The 25,922-nt window shown below is 47.5% G+C and overlaps 3 protein-coding genes across 10 annotated transcripts in view; 1 reads left to right on the top strand and 2 right to left on the bottom strand.

Moving 5' to 3' along the window:
- Positions 1-24,712, top strand: part of LOC136508195 (putative pentatricopeptide repeat-containing protein At1g10330) — a 218,801-nt gene extending 194,089 nt beyond the window's left edge. The window contains exons 1-4 of one of the 8 annotated variants that reach the window (XM_066502824.1): positions 15,027-16,557; positions 16,876-17,141; positions 23,281-23,503; positions 23,586-24,712. In XM_066502824.1, the coding sequence (XP_066358921.1) occupies positions 15,147-16,557; positions 16,876-16,961 (1,497 nt within the window). In that variant the 5' untranslated portion in view covers positions 15,027-15,146 and the 3' untranslated portion in view covers positions 16,962-17,141; positions 23,281-23,503; positions 23,586-24,712. Of the gene's footprint in view, positions 1-15,026; positions 16,685-16,861; positions 17,142-19,465; positions 20,030-23,280 lie in introns of those variants that run through there. The other 7 variants (XM_066502826.1, XM_066502825.1, XM_066502823.1 and 4 more) reach the window with 7 other exon arrangements.
- LOC136508194 (wall-associated receptor kinase 5-like) lies at positions 17,164-23,270 on the bottom strand. Its single transcript, XM_066502822.1, has 3 exons — positions 20,685-23,270; positions 20,046-20,225; positions 17,164-18,958 (listed from the first exon to the last, which is right to left on the bottom strand). The coding sequence occupies exons 1-3, from the start codon at positions 21,604-21,606 to the stop codon at positions 17,799-17,801; spliced, it is 2,262 nt and encodes a 753-aa protein (XP_066358919.1). The 5' UTR covers positions 21,607-23,270; the 3' UTR covers positions 17,164-17,798.
- Positions 22,151-23,702, bottom strand: LOC136507757 (wall-associated receptor kinase 17-like). Its single transcript, XM_066502380.1, has 2 exons — positions 23,604-23,702; positions 22,151-22,960 (listed from the first exon to the last, which is right to left on the bottom strand). Exons 1-2 carry the CDS (start codon positions 23,700-23,702, stop codon positions 22,151-22,153), a joined length of 909 nt encoding a protein of 302 aa, XP_066358477.1.
- Positions 24,713-25,922: the final 1,210 nt, after the last annotated feature.

The following is a 25,922-nucleotide window of genomic DNA, read 5'->3' as shown; positions in this document are numbered from 1 at the left end:
GGTCTTCATGTCAATGATCTTTCCAAATATGCAATCATGCAAAGATCTATACATGATGTTAATAGCTTGGATGTCAAGATCTAGGTATTTCTCTTGTGCTTGAGTTAGATTATCTTCATCCAACACATGAGAAAAGCCTATATCTACCATCCACCACATTTGAGGGCAAATAAACTTAAAATTGCATATCATCTAATTTTTTCATCGTGTAAAGTGTGTGCCATAAAAAATATGTGGACAATCAACATCTAGCCCATAAGCCGTCATCCTCTCGGGTCGATGAAGATCACAAATGAGAGACCTATCTCTGATACCAATTGAAAGGGTCAAGATGGCGACTAGAGGGGGGGTAAATAGTCCTTTTTAAAACTTAATCATGTCGGCTAACCGAAACAAGTGCGGAATTAAAACTATCGGTCTAGCCAAGACTACACCCCTCTATCTATATTCACTAGCACCTTGTAAAGATACTAATCAAGCAACAAAGGTGCCGGGCTAGCTAGAGCTCTCCTAACCAATTCTAGAAGCAAGGTCACACAAACCTATGCCACTAGTACTTTAAGCAACAAGGGAGCTCCTACACATGCTAGTAAGCAAAAGCACAAAGCCAACTAAGCTTACTAACAATGCTCAATAACAAGGCAACCAATGCCAAATTAGAGAGCGTAATTACTTAGCTACACAAACTAAGCGATGTGACTAACAAGGTTACACAAACCAAATTAGCCACGCAAGGGAGCTACTTCTATGCTACACAAGCAAGAAGGTAACTAGCAAGCTACACAAGCTAACTAATTACAAAAGGAACAACACAAGCTCAATGTATATGAAAGTAATTGCAAGCTTGTGTAACAGGGATGCAAACCAACGGAAAGAACAAGGTTGACACGATGATTTTTCTCCTGAGGTTCACATGTTTACCAACACGCTAGTCTCCATTGTGTCGACCACTCACTTGGTGGTTCGGCAGCTAATTGGCATCACCCGCCAAGCCCGCACGTTGGGCGCCGCAAGAACCTACCCTAGAAGTGAGGGTAGCTCAATGACACGCTTTACTAAAGTTGCTCTTCGCAGCTCCCACGGGGCGAGCACAATGCCCCTCACAAAACATTTCTCCGGAGCGCCGCACAAGCTTCTTGTGGGCTTCCACAGAGACCACCACCAAGCCGTCTAGGAGGTGGCAACCTCCAAGAGTAACAAGCACCACCGGCTTGCAACTCGATCACCTAGTGCCACTCGATGCAACCTCACGATGCAATCGCACTAGAATCGCTCACTCACACAATCGAATGATCACTATCAAGTATATGTGAGATGGAGGGCTCCTAAGCACTCTCAAGCATGGACACAAAGTCCCCCGAGGTGTTCAGCTCTAGCCATGGCCGAAGGCCACTTCTATTTATAGCCCCAAGGGCTAAACTAGCCGTTACCCCTTCACTAGGCATTTTTTTGGGCCGACCGAACGTAGCACCGGACACTGCACCGGACGCACCGATCGTGCAAACCGGACGTGTCCGGTCGCTATACCGGATGTGTCCGGTAGCTACCAGACCGCCACGTGTCCAACCATTGCCTCCAACGGCTCTCTGACACGACGACCGGACGCACAGTCCGAAACGACCAGACGCTCAGCCGCTGAGTCCGGTCGAGTCCAGTAAGCCTCTAGGCCCAACCAGACGCGTCTATTAGAAACTGACCAGACGCTGAGCCTCAGCGTTCGGTCGAGTATAGTAAGCACCCACTGACGATCGGACGCATCCGGTCACACCGGATCGGATGCATCTAGCGTCCGATCAACTATATAGCCGAACACCGTGTTTTCTGATTCACACCGGACGCGTCCGGTCACACTGTGACCAGCGCGACTAACTCATCTTCGACTCTATCTTCTTCACCCTTGCTCAAATGTGCCAACCACCAAGTGTATCACCTTGTGCACATGTGTTAGCATATTTTCACAAACATTTTCAAGGGTGTTAGCCACTCAACTTGCCACGCCACTCGATCCTAGCGATGATGTAAAGTTAGATCACTCGAGTGGCACTAGATGACCGATATGCAAACAAGTTTTCCCCTCTTGATAGTACGACCATCTATCCTAAACCCGGTCATAAACTTCTCTACACACCTATGACCGATGAAATGAAATGCCCTAGGTTATACCTTTGTCTTGCGCATTCCATTCCATCTCCTCCTATGTCGTTGCAACACATGCACCAACACGATCAACAATGATATGATCCACTTCATATCATCATGTGATCATATTAGTTCATCGATCTTGACTTCACTTGCTTTTCATCGTTGCCTTCGTCCATCGGCGCCAAGTCTTGCTCAAGCTTCACCGCCACGCGGTCCATTGCTCCAAAGCCTCCGACTTGCCCTTCACGCTTGCAACCGGTCCATCAAGCCAAGTCTTGTCTTGATCTTCTCCACCTTTGATCACATGACTCAATGTCATGTCTCATATGCAATGAGCTCCTTCATCTTCACATGTGTGAGCTTTGCAACATCTCCAAGCCATTTTCACCTTCATGGCATATGTTGCTCACACACATGTACCTGTAGACTAATCACCTGTGTATCTCACATAAACACAATTAGTCCACCTAGGTTGTCACTCAATTACCAAAACCACACAAGGACCTTTCACACGGTCGGTGCCACGAGTGCGGTCGATAGCCTCGTCCGCCCTACCGATGGTAGCGGTATTGCGACCATCACCGGTTGCTTCGCGACCTTCGAAGGCGCCCCTTGAACGCCCATGTTCACCTATCCCGTCCAGGGCATAGGCGCCACCATGGGCAGCGCCTGACTGACCAGCGACGCGGTCACATTGGCGCCACTCCCGCCCAAAATGGGTGCCACACCAGCCGATGGCTACAGCCCCAATTGGATGGCGATGCTCTTCTTTGGCGCCAACGCCAAAGGATTCCGCTGGCTGTCGACGCTGCAAGAGATGAAAAACATCAGTCACGATGAAATCTGACTAAAACAGAAAAACAGAGGAATTAATTACTCACCTCAGTGCCGTCGGGCGACAGATGTGTTTGGGGATGAACCCCTCGACCCTTGCTCCGCCTCGTCGGAATGAGGCCATTTCGAGCCCGCCCCCTGCTCCTAGGCAGAGGGGCTCACCCCTGACAGCTCCTGGGGCACATTGGCGGAACGCCCCGCCCCCTTATCTCTTAGGGCGCGATGGCAAAGTTGCCTGCCTCTATTGGCTCCTAGGGCAGGCCGACGGTACGTCCTGCCTCCGTCGGCTCCCCAGACGTACTCTCCCCTCCATGGAACGGGAAGGGCCCCGACGCCTGCAAGGATGAACCAATGCCTATCAGCGCATCCTTGTTCTCCAGGTTGTCCCACTTGATATCATCGGCTACCGTTTCTTCTTCCTCCATCACCTCATCGTCATCATCATCGTTGTCAGTGTCCTCCCCTCGCTCTCATGCCCGTAGCTTCTTCTTCTTCTTGTCCTCCTTCGCCTTCCTCAGCCGCTAACCCTCGGCGCGATTCACCGCCCTCATGGCTGAATCCCTCGGTAGTGGCGCCTGGTGATCCATGAGAATGAGGTCCCTCGGCTGGTCCTGCCCCTCTCAAAGTTAGTCTCACAAGGTCGGGAAATCAATTGAAGAGAAGGCAAGAGAAAGGAAAACTTACGAAGACAACATAGCCTGGCTTTGACCGCATCAGAGGATGCCCCGACACTAGGTAGACAAAGTCAAGGGTGGCACCCGCGTCGTTCCACAAAGGCTCCATCGCCTCCTTGATGCGTTGTGCGATCTCGGAGTCGGGGAGCGTTCCCTCGGTGAGCGACGTTTCGTCGAACGACGCCTCGGACGCTATCGCGTATAGCAGGAGCACGCATGTCATCAACGACGCCACCCTCCTACCATGGTAAGCCCCGATGACGCTCAACCCTTCTAGGCCATTCTTCTTTAGGATGTGGATGGCAGCGATGTGGTCTCGGATCTTCTTCTTGTTCTTCTTCGGGATGCCCCACTTCCTACATTGCTCCAGGGCCTCTTCGATCAGGCGCCCGGTGAACTCTGACAGAGGGGCGACGGCGTCATTCTTGAGGTAGACCCACTGTGAGTGCCACCCCTTATTGGACGTCGAGAGCCATATGGATGGGTACTCGCTGATCCATTTGTTCCGAAGTTGGATGCCAGCACACCCCATCGGCATGTGCAGCTCCTGCCTGCTACCCTTCTCCCTCTTCTTCTAGAGCTTGATGGCGAAGAAATACCTCCACAAGTCGAAGTGGGGGTTGATCCCTAGGAATCCTTCGCACAACGCGATGAACTCCGCCATGTGTTGGATCCTGTTGGGATTGAGATATTGCAGCTCAATCTTGTAGAAGTGTAGCAGCCCTCAGAGGAATTTGTGGGCGGGGGTCATGAGTCCACGCTTGTGGAAGTGGGCGAACGACACCACGTAGTTGTCGGGTGGTGACGGTGAATCCTCGTTGTTGGACAGCAACCACTCCTCGGCCAAGGTCCGCGTGCGGAGAAGACCACGATGGACGATGCCCTCCATGCACTGGAAGGTGGTGTCGGAATGACACCACGGATCCATTAGAGGTGGGGGCGGATGGATGCGAGCTCAACGGCGGCGGAGATGCGGAGGTAAGAAACCTAAGCGTTGGCGGCGGTGGCATGACTACGGAGGTAAGGATACAGGCGTACGTATAAAACATGGAGGGCTAACCCTTTGTTTTTATAGGGGCGGCAGGAGCGAGGAAACCAACCGCCCGCCTAGATCTCCACGCCTACCATGACCTATCACCACATCTCATCACGGGCGCGTGAGCACGCAAACTATGGTCGTCCCCTCGAAAAATGCGCCGGACGTTTTGCCTCCCCAAATGTGCCATGACCCGTCATAGGTAAGAAGGATACGGAGCTGAAAATGCTCCTACGGTCCGTCTAGGCCCAGGAGTTCGAAGGTTGGCCCACCAACAGGTTCGACAACCACTCCGAGCACCTTTAGAGTGAGGGGTGGAAAGGGATGGGCCCGCTAGCAGCCAGTACCCGGGCGCATGAGCACTGTGGGCATCCCGGCCCATGTTCGAGTCTTGATCGGATATGATCCATGGTTTTCCCTCGAAGAAAGACAGAGAGCCCTTGGGACTAGTCGAATGGACCCGAGAACTATATGGATTGACCGCTGAGAATCTGAAGTCGGTCACTAGCTGACCCAAGCCAGACCCCCCCCCCCCCCCCCGAATGGGATGCCGGGGCCCCACTCGGACTAGCTCATTAACAGCTCACCGAGCACCATGATTCGTCCATAGAGGAAAATCATGGCATGGCTCAGCCCCTCCGTTTTTATCGGAAAAAAACGCTTGAGGGAAGATGATCACAAAGATGAGTTGGCCCTTGACCGGACCCCTGCTATGGGCAGGGGCTCAAGGAAAGTTAGACTCGCAAGGAGACCGAACGTGCGGTCGTAGAACGACAGACCCCCGTAGGGGTTAGAATCAGGAAAGACCTTTTCCAACCCACTAAATCTCACGGCTATACCCCCGAGGGGTCCGATGACAACGAAAGAGAATCGTCGTCTCCAGCACACGATGCGGGCTACAAAAAGAAGGCCAAAGCCCTCAGAGTCCTCCCGTCCGAAAAAGCCTCTAAAGGAGTATTCTACTCCCCCGTAGGCTCGGGGGCTACTGTCGGGTATCGATATTAGGGATACCCAAAGCAAGGAGGTTAGCGCCCACGCAGACTTCCCCGGATGAAGTAAGACGTATTAAAAGGTCTCGTCCGACCCTAAGGCCACGGGGGTCTCACCCAAGGCCGTGGGCTCCGCCTCGCTTGGCCCCTTGGGTGCGGGCTCCGTCTCGCCCGACCCCAAGGACACGGTTTCCGCCTCGCCCGACCCCGTGGGTGCGAGCCCCGTCTCGCCCGACCCCAAGGCCACGGGGGTCTCACCCAAAGCCGTGGACTCCGCCCTGCCCGACCCCTTGGATGCGGGCTCCGTCTCGCTCGATCCCATGGGCACGGTTTCCATCTCGTCCGACGGGGACCCGTACCACCGTCAACCACTCTAGGTCCAAGCGTATGGACCTGAGTCAAAACTCTGACATCAGGGAAGAGACTAGCACGTCTCGATGTAACCCGTGGCCATGATGGGTCATACATGAGGGTTCACATCAAGAACAGTGTCGGACGTGCCGGTGTTGTTCTGCCTAACCCTCGTATGAACGTGGACAGGCGCGTTAGTTCACCACGACGTCCGCCGGGACGGAATGGAACGCCATGACCGGCAAACAACGCCTACGCATGGCGTCAGTGACGAACAGGGCCGTGACGTGAAGCCGTCCCTGTTGACGTCTATAGGGTCGTCGGGACCCACATGAAGAGGAAGAAGGACCCAGCGATCCTAGAAGCCTTCTTCTCTCTCTGGTTCTTCTCATTTTCTTCCGTTGTAACCCATGCTCTCCCTTGGCCTATAAAAGGGGAAGCAGGGAACCCCATAAAAGAGGAGATCCAGATCCACACAAGACCGAACCACGAGATAAAAACACAAGAGCACGACATGAGCACACGACTGAGCAGCGATCGAGCTCTCGGCACCCGTTCATTCCTTTCACTAAGAGACTTGGGATCTTTTTTCTCTCTCGCCTGTTTGTAACCCCCATTGTAAACCAAGTGTCGGTAACACGAGCAACAGCAAACTGGACGTAGGGACGTTCCGCCCGAACCAGTATAAACCCTTGTGTCTTCCGAGCACATCATTCGAGTCAGACGCGTAGATACAAATTTACTCGTCGGTGATCCGAAAACACCGATAATTGTTTTTCTTTTTTTCTCTCTCTTTTTGAAAGAAGACTTTTTATATTGCCTTTTACTGCTAAAAGTTGAAAAGGCTAAACATGTACAATTCAAAATCTCATTTATGAGTGATTTTTTTTTTATGTTTTCAGTTAATATATAAGAAGTTGTTGGCAAGGTGGAAACTTCAAGATCAAAGGGTCTGCTTCCTGGTAAGTCGTGTCACCCCTTAGATTGCCGGAACCTGGAGAAGGCAACAGAGGTTTATTTATTCGATCGTGTGTCTGAGAAAGCGATAGTCCTTGTTTCCTTGCCCCATCCTATAGATCACTATGAGTTGCATGCACATGATCAACTATATATGAACGCGTGGTGGATCTTGTTGAGTAGCTGGTTTGTGAAACCTTGCTCTGGACTGAAAAACCAGAAGAAGAACACAGTTTTGGATCTCTGCTTGACGAGAGAGAGATTTAGACGGCAAGAAATTTTTGTAGTATATGTACGGTACAATTGGTGGGACATTTTTGTATTGTATAATGTTCTGGCTTGGAACGGTCACATGTGTTGACCGATTAGTGATTGATTGATCTAGTTAATTGAATGTGCACGTGGTTTGTGAATTCTTGGTGGGCATCTACGCCGTCCGAGTCCTGACGACTGACGGCCGGTTCAAGCGCTGACGGGGCCAGCTACGCCTTGACACTGTATAGTTTTTTTTTTTTTGGATACGTGGCAATTTTATTAGCAGCATGAAGCTGCGATGAGGGAAAGTCCCTCCAAAGATACAGAGTTCAGAGCCACTAGAGTTGGGCATCTGGATACATGACCTGGGTGTGTACAATAAGAGGAGACTTGTTGGAATTTCAGAAACACTACTCCGCGCCTCTTCCAGTTGCACGCGCTCCTCCTCTGCCCTCCGCCACCCCCAATGCTCCGCCGCGCCTTCCCCTATGCCTCGCCCACGCGCACTTGTCGCGTCCTCTCCGCCCTGGGCTCGGTCGCCGCCGCGGAGGCGCTTCATGCGCGGTGCCACCCTCCACCGCGGCCTCGCGGCCGACCGCTTCGTCGCCTGCTCGCTCATCAGCGCCTACGGCCGCACGGGCCACCCGGCATGATTGGTGGAGGTTGGGTTGGATCTTATGCTGGTTCGAGGCCATGGTTGCTGAATGCACAAGGTGCTCAAGGTGACTCCACTTAGGACGTGCTGGCCGTTTTGGGGGAAATTCAGGTTACAGCGAGGATGCCCTTTGCGGCTGATACTTCCGTGCAGAAACTGAATGATGGTTCTTGACCCCAGGAATCACGTTGGCATGTGACTGTTAGGAATCTCTATTTAGAAGATGGGAATTGGCAGGCTGACGTGAGAATGGGCGATGCGATAATCAAGAAAACATCAGCGCAGAGCAGTGCTGTGTTTCACACTGCCGCCGTCCCTTCATACCTGTTCTTAAGTTGAGAAACCTTACTTAATTGCGGGCAACAGGCACAACTCAAAGCTTCTGACAGATGTCTCCGCAGTACATCAGTCCTTCTGAAGAAAAAGAGAGATACACTGTTATATTCAGATGACAAAGAACCAGACTGCCATTCGGTGGATCAGATTGCCTGCAGGAATGAGTGGATTGGATGATCCTGTTCCATCACAATTTCAAACTTGTGTTCAAGTTAATGATCCTGTTCCAGAAATTAATTCCAAACTATGTTTACACATCTACTTTACTGTAACAGAATGATGTCAAAATAGACTTTCAGGAACCTTGTCTTTATCCACTCTCACAATTTCAGTCATGTTGCATTCACATCACAGTCTATGATGTGCTCGCAGCGGACGGAGAGGTGCCTTGATGCGGGTGTGTGAGTTCCAACTTCCAACTCCAACCATCGTGACTCTAGTTCCAGGTAGAAGGCAACCAGCAAGCATCAGAAATCACACGCTTCAAGCCATGTAATTTTCTTCACATGCCCAATCAAACTACCTTCTTCTATAGTGCATAACTGAATATATCTCTAGGCTGAAATAATTGCAAATAAATAACAAATAGTTGAAACCGACTTTTCTTTTGTGCTTAAAATGTACTGAAGGAACCACTTTACATGATTACATCGACTGACCCTTTATCACCAGTGCTAGAGTGGGTGTATAAATCGTCGACGGGATATGTGCACCAGGTATTTGAACTAGTAATCAGTAACTTTGTCATTTTTCCTTTTTGGCGTGGATATATACCACCCCTATGTTTATACAATTCCTAAACAGCATGTTCCTTTTTGCTGTCTGTCTGCTAAAAAAACGGTGAACTCATAAGCTGGATATTCATGAGCAAACTGCCCGCAATATTATACACACATAAGGGGTTATATCTAATTGCATGCTTTCAGCGATATATCAGACATATCAACTAAAATGTCAGAACTTTGTAAACATTGAATCATTTTCAAAATAGTCTGTTGCAGAACAACAAAACAACAATAATGCCTTATCCCAAACAAGTTGGGGTAGGCTAGACACCCAACATGAGCCACCAACAAAAATGGAAAAGGAAGAGAAATAAAATGAATACATATATAAAGCATCAATAATAGCGATATTATTAGTTGATCCAAAACATGTTCATGGTCCAGGGACGTGAATAGCTGCTTTCAAAAATAGTCTGTTGCAGAAGGGTAGAGAAAATGGTTTGTTTTACTGCAAGAGGCAAAGGGCATAAACATAGCACAATAACACAATCAAACCCTAGACTAGAGTACCTGTAATACCAACATGTACAACCCCTGGTTACATACAAGAATGCAGCTTAGACGTATCATGCTGCGATATCTATTCCCAGACTAGCCTGGACGTCTCCATGCTCCTATATGTCATATTGTCCAAAGGGACAGCTAGTGAGGATGATCCTTCATGGTTCTGTGTGTAATAACTATCTCTGTGGCCACTAGCTGCATGCATGTGGAGTCTCCTCAATATCTGCAGGCGCTCCGCAACTTCCTTCATGGTTGGCCTGTCTTCTCCACTTGGACTAAGGCAGTGCACGGCGAGTTTGGCCAGCTTCTCAAGATGACATTGATTATAACCGGGTGTTGTCATATCCTTTACTCTTTATATAATTGACCATTATTAATATTGCCTCCTATTTTACTTTTGGATATGTACAGGAGAAAAGCCCTTATTTCGCAGTGGGAAGCCAGAAACCAGATAGCATTTGCAGGTTCCAATCAGAAAAGATACTGGTGTAATCAGAATTGTCTATCAAACCCACTTGCTAACATACATCACCGAAATGCAATTAATAAAACTATTAAACATGAAAGTCTAAGGGCCTCTTTGGCACGGCTTATGCCGGCTTCGGCTTCATCTATTTTGCGCAAATCGAGGCACTGTAGCATGAAGCCGTTTTGTAAGCCGGGGTTAAAATGAACTAGAAGCCGGGAAAAGCTAGTTTTTCCGACTTCGCCGGCTTTGGCTTCACCGGTGAAGCCGTTTTGGATGAGCCGTGCCAAAGGGGGCTTAAGTCTAGCACGCAACAAATAGACATTTCTTGTTTTTGTCATCTGAGTAAATCCTCTTGTTGTATATACAGAGCCTATTTCTTAATGCTTTCCCTCATTGTATTTATCTTGTTTTAGAGAACGAAGTAATCTTATGGTAGCAAGCAGGAGAAAAAGCATTATCTTTGTTTGGTCAGTGGCTCAGTGCTCAAATGAGTCTACAATATCCATCATCAATGTTGCCCCCCTACACTGCAAGTTTTTCCTCTGGTTAGCAGCTCACAACCGCAGTTGGTAAGCCGACCGCGTCTTGCACGGCATGGCTTGCAGCACCGTGAGCATTGCGCACTGCAGGAGGACGAGACGGCACAGCTTCTGCTTACCTCATGCATCTTCACGCGTCAGGTGTGGTTCTCGGTGTTGAGCACCCTTGGGCTGCAAGCGCTAGCTCAGGACCACTCCAATGATGTCTCTTCCAGGATTGGCGGCGCCATTGTGCAAGGTCTTCAACACAGTAGTGATCCTAGTGGCACGGTTGGTTTGGAAGCATAGGAACCGTTGTCTTGGACCGCGTACACAACCAGAGGTCCAGCTAGCACTGCAAGACGTGGCTGGCCAGGGCAAGCTCTAGTTGAGGGCTGGCGCCACGCACTTTGAGAAGCTAAGGCAGTGTATAACTTTGGGCTGTTCATTGTTTCAAGTTACAGGGGGCTAACTTGAACTGTGGAACCGGAATTGTAATCGGACTGTTTTTCTACCTTTAATAATTAATACAATGACACGCGGCTCTTTTATGTGTTCGAGAAAGGAAAAAGAAGTCGTCAATGTTTTAGCCTTTTATTCTCATGGTGAAAAATACCTTTTTGGAGCATCTTCTGGCTGCACAAGCATGCCCTGTAATCACTGCAAATTTGTGAATGCTATTAACAGGAGTAAATTTAGCGGCACATACAATTGTATTCCAAGTGGTCAAGGCTGCCCCGTTCACTTGAGCTTATTCAGCACTATTTTTTAGCCATAGAATAATATTTTTCTCTTACAACATTTTAGCATACGCCACGTCAAGGTAGCACAACTTTGGTTTGGCAGATTTTATCTTGTTTGCTTCTACCTGGCTATATATATAGCCAATAAGTAAAAAGGAAAATGCTAGTGGGTGCGTCGAGGCTATATGCATATCTTGTGCTGATCCTGTTCGTAGTTTTGAATGGGATATGTTATTTGTATACTCACCAGCTGTGATGTGATATTTTTCTTTTTGAGACTGATAACCAGGAAAACAAAAAGGAAAATGCCAGTGGGTGCAATACAACGACCGTACAAGTAGCTGAAGGTCAGCTTTGGTGCGTTGAAGCTAGAAAGAAAGCAGCAGAATTGGTTGCTGATCCAACCGCAGACGCATTCATCTTAATAAAAGGCATAATTGGTTCAATGTATTGTCGTTCTTGATGCGTTTCATTTGCAAGTGTAGCCTTTTTCTGTATCTTGAATTGTCAGCTCTGTTGCGCTGAGCCAACCATTCGTAATGGACTAATGGGCACTGAAACATTTTCACATGCAAATTACGTGTGCGATTGGAGTCTGAAGATTACGTGCGCAAATTCTTAGTGTCCTTTGTCCTTTGACATGGTTGAGAAGCCAGCAGGCTGAAGATCGATTGCATGGAGCTACTATTGACGTCAGCATATCACCATTGCGAAGCTAGGGTGGAAGCAGAACGACTAGGTAGCTCACCGACGCAGTATCCACGAGACCAGGGAGTTTTAGGACCGGTTTGGCACAGCCCAGCTTCATCAGTGAAGTTGTTTTTTTTTTGAAAAACAGAGCTGCTCTGTTTTAGATTGGCATAACAGCTTCACTACCAGTTTTATGCATGGTTGAGAGAGGAAAATGTGGAAGAGAGCTGTGAAAAAACTACTTTTTTCAGCCTCACCTCTCTCCATTCTTTTGTAAGAGTATAAAAAAGAGTTTCACCCTACTAGTTGTTTTAAAAAAGGGTGTTTGACAAAAAACAGCTCATGAAACTTTTGGTGAAGCTGTGCTAAAGAGGCTCTTATTTGTCTCCACAACTCATGCCTATCCAAATCTCAAAAAAAAAATCATGCCTATCCACTGAAAGCGGCCAAGATTACAGTAAAAAAATTAATTAGTGGCCAGGCAAACATGCACTGATGCACAAGTGTTATTTTCTTTTAGAATGCATTATCAGTTACTATGAAGCGTTTTGTTGAACGATAATGTGAAATATGGATATATTAATACTCAATTGACCTTTTTGAATCTTCATATGGTGACCTGTTTGAGAGGGCTTTAGAATTGAGCTCCATTGTAGATCTTGGTAGAGTCCTAAACAAATACTCACAGAGTGCCAAAAAGAATGCAATTTCCGTTTTTTGATTAGTTAGATAATTTTAAATTTATCAAATTTATACAAAAAGTACTAACACCTATAATACCGAATAAGTATTATTAGATTTTAATTATATTTATATTTTATAAAAAATCTATTGTGATACACAAATGTTGATATTATTTTCTATAAATTTAATCAAATTTAAGAAAGTTTGACTTTTTCCAAACCTTGAATTACATTTTTTTTGGGGGGGGGGGGGGGGGGGGGGGGGTAGAGGAGTAGGTCGAATTCAGAAGCGGACAGACTTATATTTCTTCGAAAAAACGGTGTCTTGGTTTAGTTATCTCAATTAGGAAACAAGCTCTAGGTTACATCTTCCATCCATTTGAATCTGTACATTTCTGGTAGATGTAAGCCTGGTATTTCCATTATGCAATTGCAATAATAGGGTGGACCTCCTTTGGGGAGAGAGAAAAACAAACAAACATTCCATAAAGAAAACAGAAAAACAGCCCCGTTCATGGCCTAAGCTGAGGAGACCAGATGCTTCTTTGTTGGGCCGATCGGCTCAGTCCATTCCGTCCAGCGGAGTTGTTCTGGTGGGCTGCGCCAATTCGGGCCCACGGAGCGGAGCCCCGCGCGCACTCGCCGACTTGGAGAAAATCGAAATTTTGCCCTTACGGGGAGCGGGTTTCGCCCAAATTCTATCAATTTCGTGGGCTTCGCTGAAATGCCCTTATGAAACGAGTCCAACACACTATAATGCCATTTTGAGTTTTAAGGCTACTTTTAAAAAAAATTCAGCTAAAATTTTAGCCTAAACTGACCATTTTGCCTCTGAGCTCATTGACCCCTGCCGTCTCATCTCTCCCCCTCTCGTTCTCTCGCTCCCGTCGCCTCCCCTTCCTCTCTCCCTCTCCCTCTCTCTCCCGAGGTGGCGTAGCGCGGGCGGCCCCCCTCCCCTCTCCCTCTCCCTCCGTCTCGATCTACCACCGGGCCGTGGCGCGGCCAGCGCAGGGCAGGGCAGAGCCATGGCCTTGCAGGCCAGTCGTCCTCATCTTTCTTCCTCTCCCTCTCTCCTGCTGTGGGCGCTCATGGTGCTTGTGTCCGGTGCTGGTGGGTCTCGGCGGTGCCGCGGTTGGCACAGAGCAGTCTCAGGTGTCCCGTTTCCTCTTATATTTTGGACTTTTGCTTTTGCCTCTCTGATTCGTCCCTTCGATGACTTCGATTCGTGTTCTAGGGTTTGGCCTAGAATGCCTGTTGTTCCAATGTTTGCCTTTCTCTGTGTTTATCTGTGAAAGGGCGGCATCAATTGGCAATGACACTACCAATTCGTGTTCTAGGGATTGTGTCTGTAATTTTATTTTTGTAGCTTTTTTTCTCAGTTTTCCCCTCCCCCGTTCTTGCTTCGATTCTTTATTTTGAGACCGATTTAGTTCGTTCTTTTTTGCTCAGATTCGTGCTATGACATGAGTTGATGCTATCCCTTAAGTGAATTTGATTGAATCGAGTCGAGCACAAAGAAATTGAACAAATTTCGTTTTTGGGGAGTTTTTCGTGTTCTTGGTCGTGATCTAATTTTTCTGGAGTTTGGGTTGAAATTGGGCGATGATCTCTTAGAGTATGCTCACCAACTCCCTTGTGATGGCCTGTGAAAAGTTTGGTCACGATTTGTTTTGATTTGGTCTAGTTTTTCGTCGATTTTGTGGCCGCCGGTTTCCTGTTCTAGATTTTCTGGAGTTTGGGTTAATCCCAAGAGATGAATTGTTGGGGATGAGTTCATAGGTAGTTGAATTTCTCGCAAAATTTGGGAGCGAATCATAGAGTTTTGAGTCGGATTCGTCGATTTTGTTGTCGCCCTTTTTCTGTTCTTGAAGGCATCGGTCTCCTGTTCTTCTGCTTACACACAAGGTCGGACAACAGGGCCAGCGCAGTGCGCCGCTCGTCCTTGGCTAGCAGCCCCGATCACTCACGTGCAGTAGACAGGCAGCACCTATTGTTCTTCGTTTCTTCCTACTTGTTCGTCGTGGGAGGCGAGCAACAGGAGCCGCGTGCTCCTAGCGCCAGAGCAGCGCTCGGTCCAGGTGGGCACTCGTCCAAGCGCCCAGGTCCAGCAACCGGCCGCTCGCCCAGGTGCTCTGCTCAGCGGTGAGCAGCTCCACCACTCAAGCCCCTCTCTGTCTCCCACCGTCTCTCTCTCTGTGCCCGGCGGCGAGCAGCACCACCGCCCGCACTTCTCTCTCTGCTCGATTGCATCTGCTCGCTTTCTCTAGTCACGGGACAGGAGTAAAACGGTCACGCCTAATAAAAAAAATGGGGTTAGAAATTTACCAAGTTAAAAAAAAAACAAGAAATAGCAAAATAGTGCGAAACACATTCGTAGGGGCATTCCTGGTAAGCCCACGAAATTCTAGCGAAGCGTACGGGCAAAATTCCGATTTTCTCGCCGACTTGCGGCGGAGACGTCAAGCGCTGGCGGGAGGCGGAGGCGAGGTCTCTGAGGAGTGAGGACCGCGCGGCGGCGTGCGCCCATGCGGCGCGCCTCCCCGTACTCGTATGCCGTCTTCGAGCGCCTCCTCCAGGAGCACTTCCCATTCCCGCGCCGCGTCTTCCAGGTGCACGCGCTCCTCCTCACCTCCGGCGTCCTGCTCCTTGACCTTGACCCCCAATGCTCCTCCGCTGCCTTTCCTTACAACTGCCTCGCGCACGCGCACCTCCGCGTCCCCGCCGTCTCCTCCTCCTCGCGCGCCCCGTCCACCCCGCTGCGCCTCTTCTCCGCCATGCTCGCCCGCGGCGGGCGACCCAACCGCCACACCTTCCCGTCCCTCCTCAAGTCCGCCTCCGCCTCGGGCTCCGCGGCCGCCGCGGGGGTGCTCCACGCGCAGTGCCTCCGCCGCGGCCTCGCGGCCGACCGCTTCGTCGCCTGCTCGCTCGTCAGCGCCTACGGCCGAACGGGCCACCCGGCTCGCGATGCGCGCAAGGTGTTCGACGAGATGGAGGGGACCCCGGACCTGGCCTCCTGCAACGCCCTGCTCGACGCGCTGTGCCACGCCGGGGAACTGGACGCGGCGGGGGACTTCTTTGAGCGGATGGCGGTGAGGGACCCCGTGTCTGGGCTCTCGCGGGGCGGACGCCACCTGTGCGCTCTCGAGGTGTTCAGGGGATTTTTGCTGGGTAGCATGGGGCGACGGCTCCAGGAGGCCACGTTGGTCAGCGTGTTGTCGGCCTGTGCCAACCTTGACGGCGGTGAGGGTCTTGCCGCGGGCTTGTCTGTTCACGCATATCTCATCCGCCATGAGATTGAGCTCACTGCATTCCTGGGCACGGCGCTGGTTGACATGTATGGGAAGCATGGGAGGCTTGGCTGCTGTAGTAGTGCTTTTGAGGTCGTTTGTAAGGAGGTTTGCACGTGGAATGCACTGTTGTCAGCTTTGGCTAATCATGGGAAGGAGACTGAAGCACTGGTGAAGTTCGACGTGATGAGGGGTGAAGGCTTCTTGCCAAATCAGATAACCTTTCTTGCTCTGCTCACGGCTTGTGCTCGTGCAGGATTGGTGGAGGTTGGGTTATACTGGTTCGAGGCAATGGTTGCTGAATACAAGGTGGCACCGTTGATGGTCCATTATGGATGTGTTGTGGACCTCTTAGGCCGTGCTGGCCGTTTTGGAGAAGCCATTCAGGTTATAGAAAGGATGCCCTTCGCGGCTGATGCTTCTGTGTGGGGTGCTCTTCTTGGGGCTTGCAAGCTCCATGGAAATGTGGAGCTTGCAGTGGAGATTGGGCAGAAACTAATGTCTCTTGGCCCCCAGCAATTTGGTCGGTATATGACTATTAGAAATGTCTATTTAGAAGATGGGAATTGGCATGCTGGCGCAAGAATGGGAGAGGTGATGCATGAGGCTGGAATCAAGAAGGCTGTTGGGCAGAGCAGCGTTGTGCTTGGTACTGCCATTCCTTAATTAGCTTTCATTGCAAAACTTGTTGGTTGGGGACAGATACACTTCAATGATTATTAACAGATGTTTCTTCACATTTGTCCTGTCCCCCATGGGTATAACTTTGAGGAGATGTAAGTACCAAATATTCACTGCTTGGGTTGCCCTTATTCATGCATTTTATGCCCTTAACCAATAGCCAATATAAAACCATAATTCTACCACGAAAAGGTTGTGTAAGTTTTTTTATCGTAGATGTTGTAAAACTTAAATGTAGTGACTTCACATGACGCTACTAACAAGTAGTACAGTGTTCTTGCTGCAGTAGAGAAGCGGCACCAAGATGTTGGGTTGATCACAGTGGTAATGCTAACGCAATTGGGTGGCGGCGTTCAGTTGCCACTTCGCTAAGGATTGGATTTCCGCTTAGCTCAGGAATGGATCACAGTGGAGGAAGGAATCAAACCACACGAAGAAGAGACACAGATGTGATGTGAGTTGCCTAGGAGCTCCAACTCCAAGCATTATGACTCTAGGAGTCCAAGTGGACCAAGGAGCTTTAGGAATCACACCCATCAGGCTTCTAGTCAGGTAAATTTTGCTCCATCTATCCAGTTAAATAGCTCCTTCTGTGGTATATGAAGGCACTTTTACTATTTAGAACAGAATCCCTACTCCAAATTGCTAGGGACTAACAGGCTCTGATGTTATAGAATAATAGAATTGGCTTGATCAGGAAAATCAAACTGAACTAAGTTCGGTACATAGACTGAAGAAACAACTTCACTTTGACTGTCCATCTGAAAATGTTGAGTTGGCAAGGTTTTTAAGAGCAGGAGTTCCACTTAGTCTAGAAGAGGCATTTAAGGACACACTTTTCCAAACTATAAAAGAACTGACGAATGTTTATTACTTAGTACTTTTAGTTGAGTTGACCCAAGGGGCAAAAAAATCTCTTTCCTGCACATGTACCTCCCTTGATGTTTCTATAAAACTAGAGCTGGATGTTCATGTAAAAATTGCATACATGTAGATATCATACATGCATAAAACAGCATATGCAGTTGCAGGCTTGGAATGATATCTCAGACATAACAGTTCAGAAGGAAGAATTTTGTAAATGTTGCATCATATCCTACATAGCATATTGTGGCAATAGCTTAATAAATATGTACTATTTATTACATCAACAAGTACCACATGCAATTATCCAGTCTAGAAGCACCGTTAAGTATCGTGTTACAGGATCTATGCCAAGAACAGTGTAGATGTCTCTATGCTGTTGTATGCCATATCATCCAAAGGGGCAGCCAATGATGATGATCCTCCATGGTGTGCATAGTAACTGTCTTCACAGTCACTGGTTGCATCCATGTGGAGCCTCCTCAACATCTGTAGGTGCTCTGCAACTTCCTTCATTGTTGGCCTGTCATCTCCACTTGGGCATAAGCAATGCACTGCTAGTTGGGCCAGCTTTTCAAGCACTGCCATAACTACCTCGTCAATAATTTCAGAGTCCAGCATTGCTTTGTGCTTATTATGGCGGAACATCAAGAGAAAGATATAAGACAATGATTTTTTTTCATTGAACCTATCAGCAAACATAGCCCTTTTCCTTGTGATCAGCTCCAGAAGAACTACTCCGAAACTGTAGACATCGCTTTTCTCAGTCAGTTGATGACTGATAAAGCTCTCAGGGTCAAGATAGCCAAATGTTCCTTGTACAAACATGATGAACTCACTTTCGTCCATGGACTTTTGTGCTGATGCTCCGAAATCTGCAATCTTTGCATTGTGCTGATCATCCAACAGGATATTGGCAGATTTGACATCTCCGTGTAGGATCGTGCAAGATATTGATGAATGTAAGTAAGCAAGAGCTTCTGCTGATTGTGTAGCAATCTTCAGGCGAAGATCTAAGGGGATTGGTGATCTGTGATCAGCACCATGAAGGAACTCAGATAAAGTTCCATTGGAGACAAACTCATACACCAACATTGGGACATCTACATCCAAGCAACAGCCTAGTAACCTCACTATGTTTCTGTGGTTGATTTGATATAAAATGATTATCTCATTGACAAATTCTTCCCTGCAATCATCATTTATTACCTTGGACTTCTTTATGGCAACCTCTTTGTGGTCATCCAAAGTTCCCCTATAGACCATTCCATGACCTCCACATCCAAGTACTCGATCTTCATTATAATTGTCTGTGGCTCTCTTTATCTCCTTCTCTGTAAGAATATGAATCGTGTGAACCTTCCTTGCCCTCATTTCATCATATAACTTGAGACCTCCATTTTGTCTGAAATATTCTTCTTTCTCCATCTTGTGCCTTTTCCTTTGTAATTGCATGGTGTACAAGCATGCCAAGGCCATCAACACTACTGCAGAAAGACTGAGGCCTGCAAAAATATTTTTTAAAAAGAAGGAAAACAGATTCTAGTAAACATCTATTGCCAATTTAGTATGCAATCTTCTTTTTCTTTTTCTTTTTTGCTTAGGCTGTATCTTAAGCTTGACTTCTTCCCAGGTGCATGGAACAGAAATTGAAAGGAATTCTGTAAAGGTTTCTTTTTTCGTTGTTATAGAAAATAGAAATTCTTAATAAGAACCTTACAACACCGCATACACCTTCAAGTCTCCAACACACTTTGGTTCCTAAAACATGTGTGCCACAAAAACACATATACTGACCACACCCTTTAAAACCGACCAATTAACGTTCAGGAGGTGCTGGGGTGAGGAGGTGAGTAATACATCGCGCCCCTTTTTTCTTCCTAATATAGTGATAGGCAGCTCTCATGCGTGTTCAAGAAAAAAAAATGTTAATAAAAGACTTGATCAATGGGAGAGACATCCCCTGGACTTTAGTCTTAAGAAGGGGCTCACCAAACCTGGCAAACATGCAGGAACCTCACGCGCGCACTTTTCTTTCGTGGCCGCGGAACCATCTGCGCTGTTTCAACCAGGGAGGTGGGCACACAACCATGCAGGCACCAGGGATTGAACACTGGTGGGGAGCTCCGCACCTCGGGTGCTAAACCCTGAAAATTCTTAATTAAGCTGTAAAACATTTGTTATGGGTTAATACTTACTCTCTGTGTTTCACAGTATTTTTCATTATAGGATTCAATAATTTTTTTCTCAAACTATTTGTCACTTTCACTGTATTTTTCGTTATAGGATTCAATATTTTTCTCAAATTATTTGTCATTTTCACATTCCAAAGCATCATTAACCCCCTACCCTTCATGGCTTCATCAATGTATCCACAAAATCGAATTACCCCTCTCCCCGCCAAGGATTGTGATATACTTAATGTGGGTATAGTTTCTATCTTTAATGCTCCTTATTTTTTGTGACATTTGTTAGAATGACAAATATTGTGAAATGGAAGGAGTTTTAATTTCATACCTATGAGTGTTTATTTGTCACTAAACATCTTAATGTTGATTAAACAGAAGTGTAATATAGGCACATGGTAATTACCAATAACTAGTTTGGTTGAAGCATAAAGGGGCCGGCATCCAAAATTTGTGCCATCATCTCTTGTTCCCATTTTGCATTTGCAAGAGTAACTTCCCTGTATATTGTGACAGACCCCTTTTCTGCAGGGATACAATTCCTCATACTTGGAATCTTGTGTACGCAGCATGCACTCATCTATATCTGAAGATGTAAATAAAAACATAAACAATTGGATAAGTTAAACTAACACATGGATGGAGGGTAAGAATCTCAAGAAGTGATAAAGTCAGCAGACTTTATAATGCTGGAAATTTCCTTTCCATAACTGCTCCCATAATTAAACATTAAAACATGAGTGAGCAACCTACGCTAGAGCTGACTGTTTCTTTTACCAGTTCAGAAATAAAAACCAAAATGAAATTGATGACACGTGTCATGCATGCCAACAACATTTTGTGTTCTTTTAGCAATAACAGTAGCTGAAACATGGTGAAAATTTATTATTGTACTCATTTATGATGCTCATAAGATTTTAGTGCAAGTGTATTAAGACATTGCAACCTCAATGGCAGTAAACGAGTAGCATTGAGAAGTCGATCAGGTTTCTAGAGTATTATCCTAGAAACTACAGACCAAGATTACTTTTGAATAAATACATACCTTGGCAGCCATTCAGAATGTAAGGATTGCCCTCATATCCTTTGGAGCATTGACATAGATGGCCTGGGCCATTATTTGCATTCATGCAGTAGCTGTTTGCACTGATGCAGGCGTAACCACTAGGTGGCTCTTTTCCCTCCTCTGGGCACGAGCTGTTCCTGATGGCCCAGTCAGCGATGACCGGGGCGCCCCTCTTGGCTCTAGCGTCGATGAATCCAAGATGGCCAATGAGGTCTTGCTGCCTGAAACTGTACCACCCAGTCTCAGCAATCATGGCGTAGAAGCATGGGTTGAAGCTCCAAACCTTGCTTTGGTTCATCCCGAATGCCACCTCAAAGGAATTGAGATTCGCAGGGATGGTAGCCTCACAGCAGCCCATCCCCGCGCAGGGGGCACCGTCGGACGTGCTGTTGATGCCCTCACAGTAGGAGTAGCACCCAGCAAGGTACTGGCTCTTGGCGTCTTTGTTCCCACCGATGAGCCCAAGGGTGTTGCAGCCAATGACCATGAAGTGGTTGCGCGATGGGGATGGGAGGAAGGGCGTGCTATGCACATCATACCCACCGCCCAGCTGGGTAGATGTGGTGTTTGACGTGAAGCAGATGTGGTTGATGGGGCCGAGCACACGCATCTCTCCACGCTCCAGTAAGATATCAGTGACCTCGACCACTGCGCTATGGTCCCCGACTGTTGGCCGTGGTGGATTGAAGGTGTCATTGCAGGTGACGATAAAGTAGCTGTTTAAGCTGGTCGCGGCACATTGCTCGCCAATGCCAAAGGGGTAGGGGATGGAAATGTCACCGCACTTGTCAGGACAACCTGGTAATGACACAGAGGGTCTAGAAGAGGCTCCATCCGGCATGACCATTGCTGGAAAGAAGATGCATAGCATGAGGAGTACAGGGACCATCGTTTCTCGCATAGCGAGATCACTTGCTTTCGCAATCTATTTTAGCTAGAGGCACCTAGTCTAATGCCATCTGCTCTTGTGTTACATATATATGTATACAAACAGCATACTGGTCTGGCTTAAAACAATAGGAAGTGGATTTGTCTTGGACTTTCTATCACAAATAAGTTAATGCAAATTGTGATATATAAGATTGCCTGGATAAGGCTGTGTACGAGATAGTCTTGGTAGTGCGTAAGCTAATGACTATAGGCGTTATTATCTCAGAGTAAGTTAACATGTACAAAGACTTTTACAGAAAGAAAACGTAAAATATAGCTGCAATCAGAATTTTTTATGGAGCCTACATAGCGTGTTGTGGAACAGCTTAATAAATGTGCTATTTACATAACCATGTATCATACACAAGTTCCCAGTGTAGAAGTATTTTCTTCTAACAAAACGAAATGTAGAAGTATCATGTTGCAAGATCTATGCCAAGATCAGTGTAGACATCTCCATGCTGCTGTGTGTCATCCTCCATGGCTGTGTGCATAATAACAGTCTTCATCTTCAATCATAGGCGCTCCGCAACTTCCTTCGTTGTTGGCCTGTCATCTTCACTTGGGCATAGGCAGTGGACTACTAGATGGGCCAGTTTCTCAAGCACTTCCATAGCCGCCTCATCTATAATTTCAAAATCAAGCATAACTTGGTGCTTATTGTGGCGGAACATCAAGAGGAAAATATAAGATAATGACTTTTTTCCATTGAACTCATCAGCAAAAATAGCCCTTTTTCTTGTGATCAGCTCCAGAAGAACTACTCCAAAACTGTAGACATCACTTTTCTCAGTCAGTTGATGACTGAAAGCTCTCAGGGTTAAGATAGCCAGTGTTCCTTGTACAAGCATGATGAACTCACTTTCTACCATGGACTTCTGTGCAGATGCTTCAAAATCTGCGATCTTTGCATTGTGCTGATCATCCAACAGGATATTGGCAGATTTGACATCTCCATGTAGGATTGTGCAAGATATTGATGAATGTAAGTAAACAAGAGCTTCTGCTGATTGTGTAGCGATTTTCAGGCAAAGATCCAAGGGAATTGGTGGTCTATTATCAGCATCATGAAGGAACTCAGATAAAGTTCCATTGGAGACAAACTCGTACACCAACATTGGGACATCTGCATCCAAGCAACATCCTAGTAACCTCACTATGTTCCGGTGGTTGATTTGAGATAAAATTATTATCTCATTGACAAATTCTTCCCTGCAATCATCATTTATTGCCTTGGACTTCTTTATGGCAACCTCTTTGTGGTCATCCAAACTTCCCTTATAAGAAGTGGACTTCAGGATTTGTCTTGGACTTTCTGTTTGCAGCTAAGTTCATGAAAATTGTAGTATAATATTGTCTCAATAGGGCTGTGTACAGGTAGTCTTCATAGCACATAAACTAATGATCATAGGCATCCTATCAGAATATGTTAACACGGACGGAGACTTTTACAGGAAGAAAGAGTAAAAGATAGTTACAGTCCGAATTTTGTTTGGAGCCCACTAGCTAGCAGAAACCGGTGAAACGGGAGTAGGTTGTCAACCGCGCGAGCAAAATGGACATCTATTGGTTTGGTTTGGTCAATGGGCAAACTCTGTCCTGTGATGTAAACGCGGAGCTGTTTCTAATGCTTATCTTGTTTCAGGAGACCTGGTATATATCACGATTCACGAGGTCAGAGGAGGAAATATCTTCAATTGCCTACGCAATCATTGCCGATGTGTCTGACGGATGGAAACTACTGGTTGTGTCGTCTTCTGGCTGTAACCACTGCAGGAGATGTCCATATTAGTCAAAGGAGTAGTACGCTTTGCAGCAGGAAAGACCAGTTCTGTCTAGAGCTGGGCTTCATCAGACTACTCAGCAAGGTTCTGCAGATTTGATCTTCTTTGCTTGAGGAGTGTGCACATGTTGATATTCTGCCATGACTTTTGTTGACGTATTCGGCAGGTCATTCATTCCTTGCACCTCAGGTTTCAGGATCTGTGTGTTGGAAACAAAAACAGCTATGGTCTCAAACAATGAACGCTTGGCTTCCATCTTGGGCTGGCCTGTAGGTCTGTTCATGCGGAGTATGTTTCTCTTGTAGAAAATCCATTTTGATAGCTACAATCAGAATTTTGTATGAAGCCCACTTGAAAACAAAAAATGGTGAAATGGGTGTAGAAGTAGTCAACCATGAATGCTTACGTCAACCACGCGAAAAGATGGACATCTCTTGGTTTGGTTTGGTCAATGGACAAACTCTGCCCTGTGCTGTAAGTGCCGAGCTGTTTCTGAATGTTTTACTTATCTTGTTTGAGGAAACCAAGTTTCATGAGGACAGAGGAAGAAATATCACCACTTGCCCACACTATCAGCACCGATATGTCGTCCTTTGCCGCAGCCAAGATCAGTTCTTGCATCTGTGTAGAGCTGGGCTTTGTCAAGAGAGTGCTCAGCCATGTTCTGCAGATTTGATCTTTGCTTAACTTTTTAGAGGAGAGCGCACATGTTGAGATTGCGCCATGCCTTTTCTCTAAGTATTCTGCAGAGTCGTTTCTTGCACCTCAGTATCTTGGAAACAAAAACTGGATATGGTCTCAACAACAGACGCTTGGCTTCCATCTTGGTCTGGCCTGTAGGTCTGTTCATCTGTTCATGTATGTTTCTCTTGTAGAAAATCCATTTGTGACCACATTCTGATAGTTGCAGTCAGAATTTTGTATGAAGCCCACTAGCTAACAGAACCCGGTGAAATGGGAGTAGAAGTAGTCAGCCATGAATGCCTATGTCAACCGCACGAAAGAGAAAGAATGGACGACATCTCTTGGTTCGGTTTGGTCAACGGGCAAACTCTGTCCTGCGCTATAAATGCAGGGTTGTTTCTGGAGGTACGTATTTACTTATCTTGCTTGAGGAAACCAAGTACCACAAGCCAGAGGAAGATCGAACAATAATCGGTTGCCTATTACTGTCGTCCCCGCGTGATGTATACGAGGCCGGAAACTGCTGGCTTGTGTTGTCTTGTGGCTTTAACGAATGCAGGGAGAAGTGCTTGTTCGTCAGGCCACTCGGCCAACCTTGTTCCGCAGATTTGATCTTTCTCTGCTTAATTAAAATCTGTAGTTGAAGAGGAGAGTGGAGCATGTTGAGATTGTGCGGTGCCTTTCCTTGAAGCATTCTGCAGGCCGGGCGGACAGTAGCAGTGCACAGGGACAGTTCGATAGGATACAGTGTACTCGTGTCACCATCCCACAGGCAGCAGCAGGCTACAGCATCCTACCTACCAGTACAAGGCTACAAGCTCCACCTCCACCTCCACCTCCACCTCCACCAGGGGATTGGCAGCCTTTCTCGCCTCTCTTCCCCTCTGTGCTTGGTGCTCACTGCTCGATCACACACGGACGGACACTGTCACTCCGGCCCGGTGACCACCACGGCTCCACTCACTCCGGCACTCCCCCATCTTTTTCCCCTTACCTACTCGAAGCCTTACAGCTAGAGCTCTAGGCTCTAGGCTCTAGCTGCTGCTGCAGCCATGCACGCACTAGCCTTTTGCAGTCTGCTGCAGCCATGCACTGCATGGTGATGGATGGATCACCGGCGCCGCGAGCTTTTCGCATGCAGCTGGTCCTGCACGGCTGCACCCCTCCTGCTACTGCTCGCTCGCACCACGCCTCGCGCCGTGCCCATGCGTGACATCAGGAACGGCTGCAATCTAGCGCTTGTCTTTATCTGCAGACTGCACGGCACAGTAGAGCACGTAGGAAGGACCGAAGGTCGCAGGAGATGCATGCACGAGCACGAGAGGCCGCAAAAGTGGCCGCTGCTGCATCTCGTGGTCGTCATGCATGGGCATGGCGGTCAAGGAACTATGCGCGTGGATCGATTCCATCGTAGAGTACTGTACTGTACAAATGGCCGGCCGGGCAGGACCAGTGTCGATCGAGTGCAAGCTCAGATCGACTCAGTGGTAGCACTGTAGCACCCATGCAATACAATGCAGGCCTTTGCACTGCACGGTGATGGATCGCCGGCACCGCGAGCTTTTCGTAGTTGGTCCCTGCTCATGCTCGCTCGCACGCACGCACCATGCCCCTGCGTGGAACATACTTTCGGTTATAGGCTTTTGTCATGATTATTTTTGACCTGAAACTAAAGAAAGGATTAGTTCTGGTTGGAGCTACCAACCAGGACTAAAGTCCCCTGCCCAACGGTTAGAGACGTAGCTTTTATAGGAGAGGAGCAGGAGGGGACCTTTAGTACCGGTTGATGGGTGGACTAAAGGCCACCCTCCGGTCCTTG

Source organism: Miscanthus floridulus, chromosome 15 (genome assembly GCF_019320115.1).
Source record: "Miscanthus floridulus cultivar M001 chromosome 15, ASM1932011v1, whole genome shotgun sequence".
NCBI classification, from domain to species: Eukaryota; Viridiplantae; Streptophyta; class Magnoliopsida; order Poales; family Poaceae; genus Miscanthus; species Miscanthus floridulus.
Note: the sequence above shows the minus strand (reverse complement) of the source record. Positions and strands in the feature narration are given on the sequence as shown.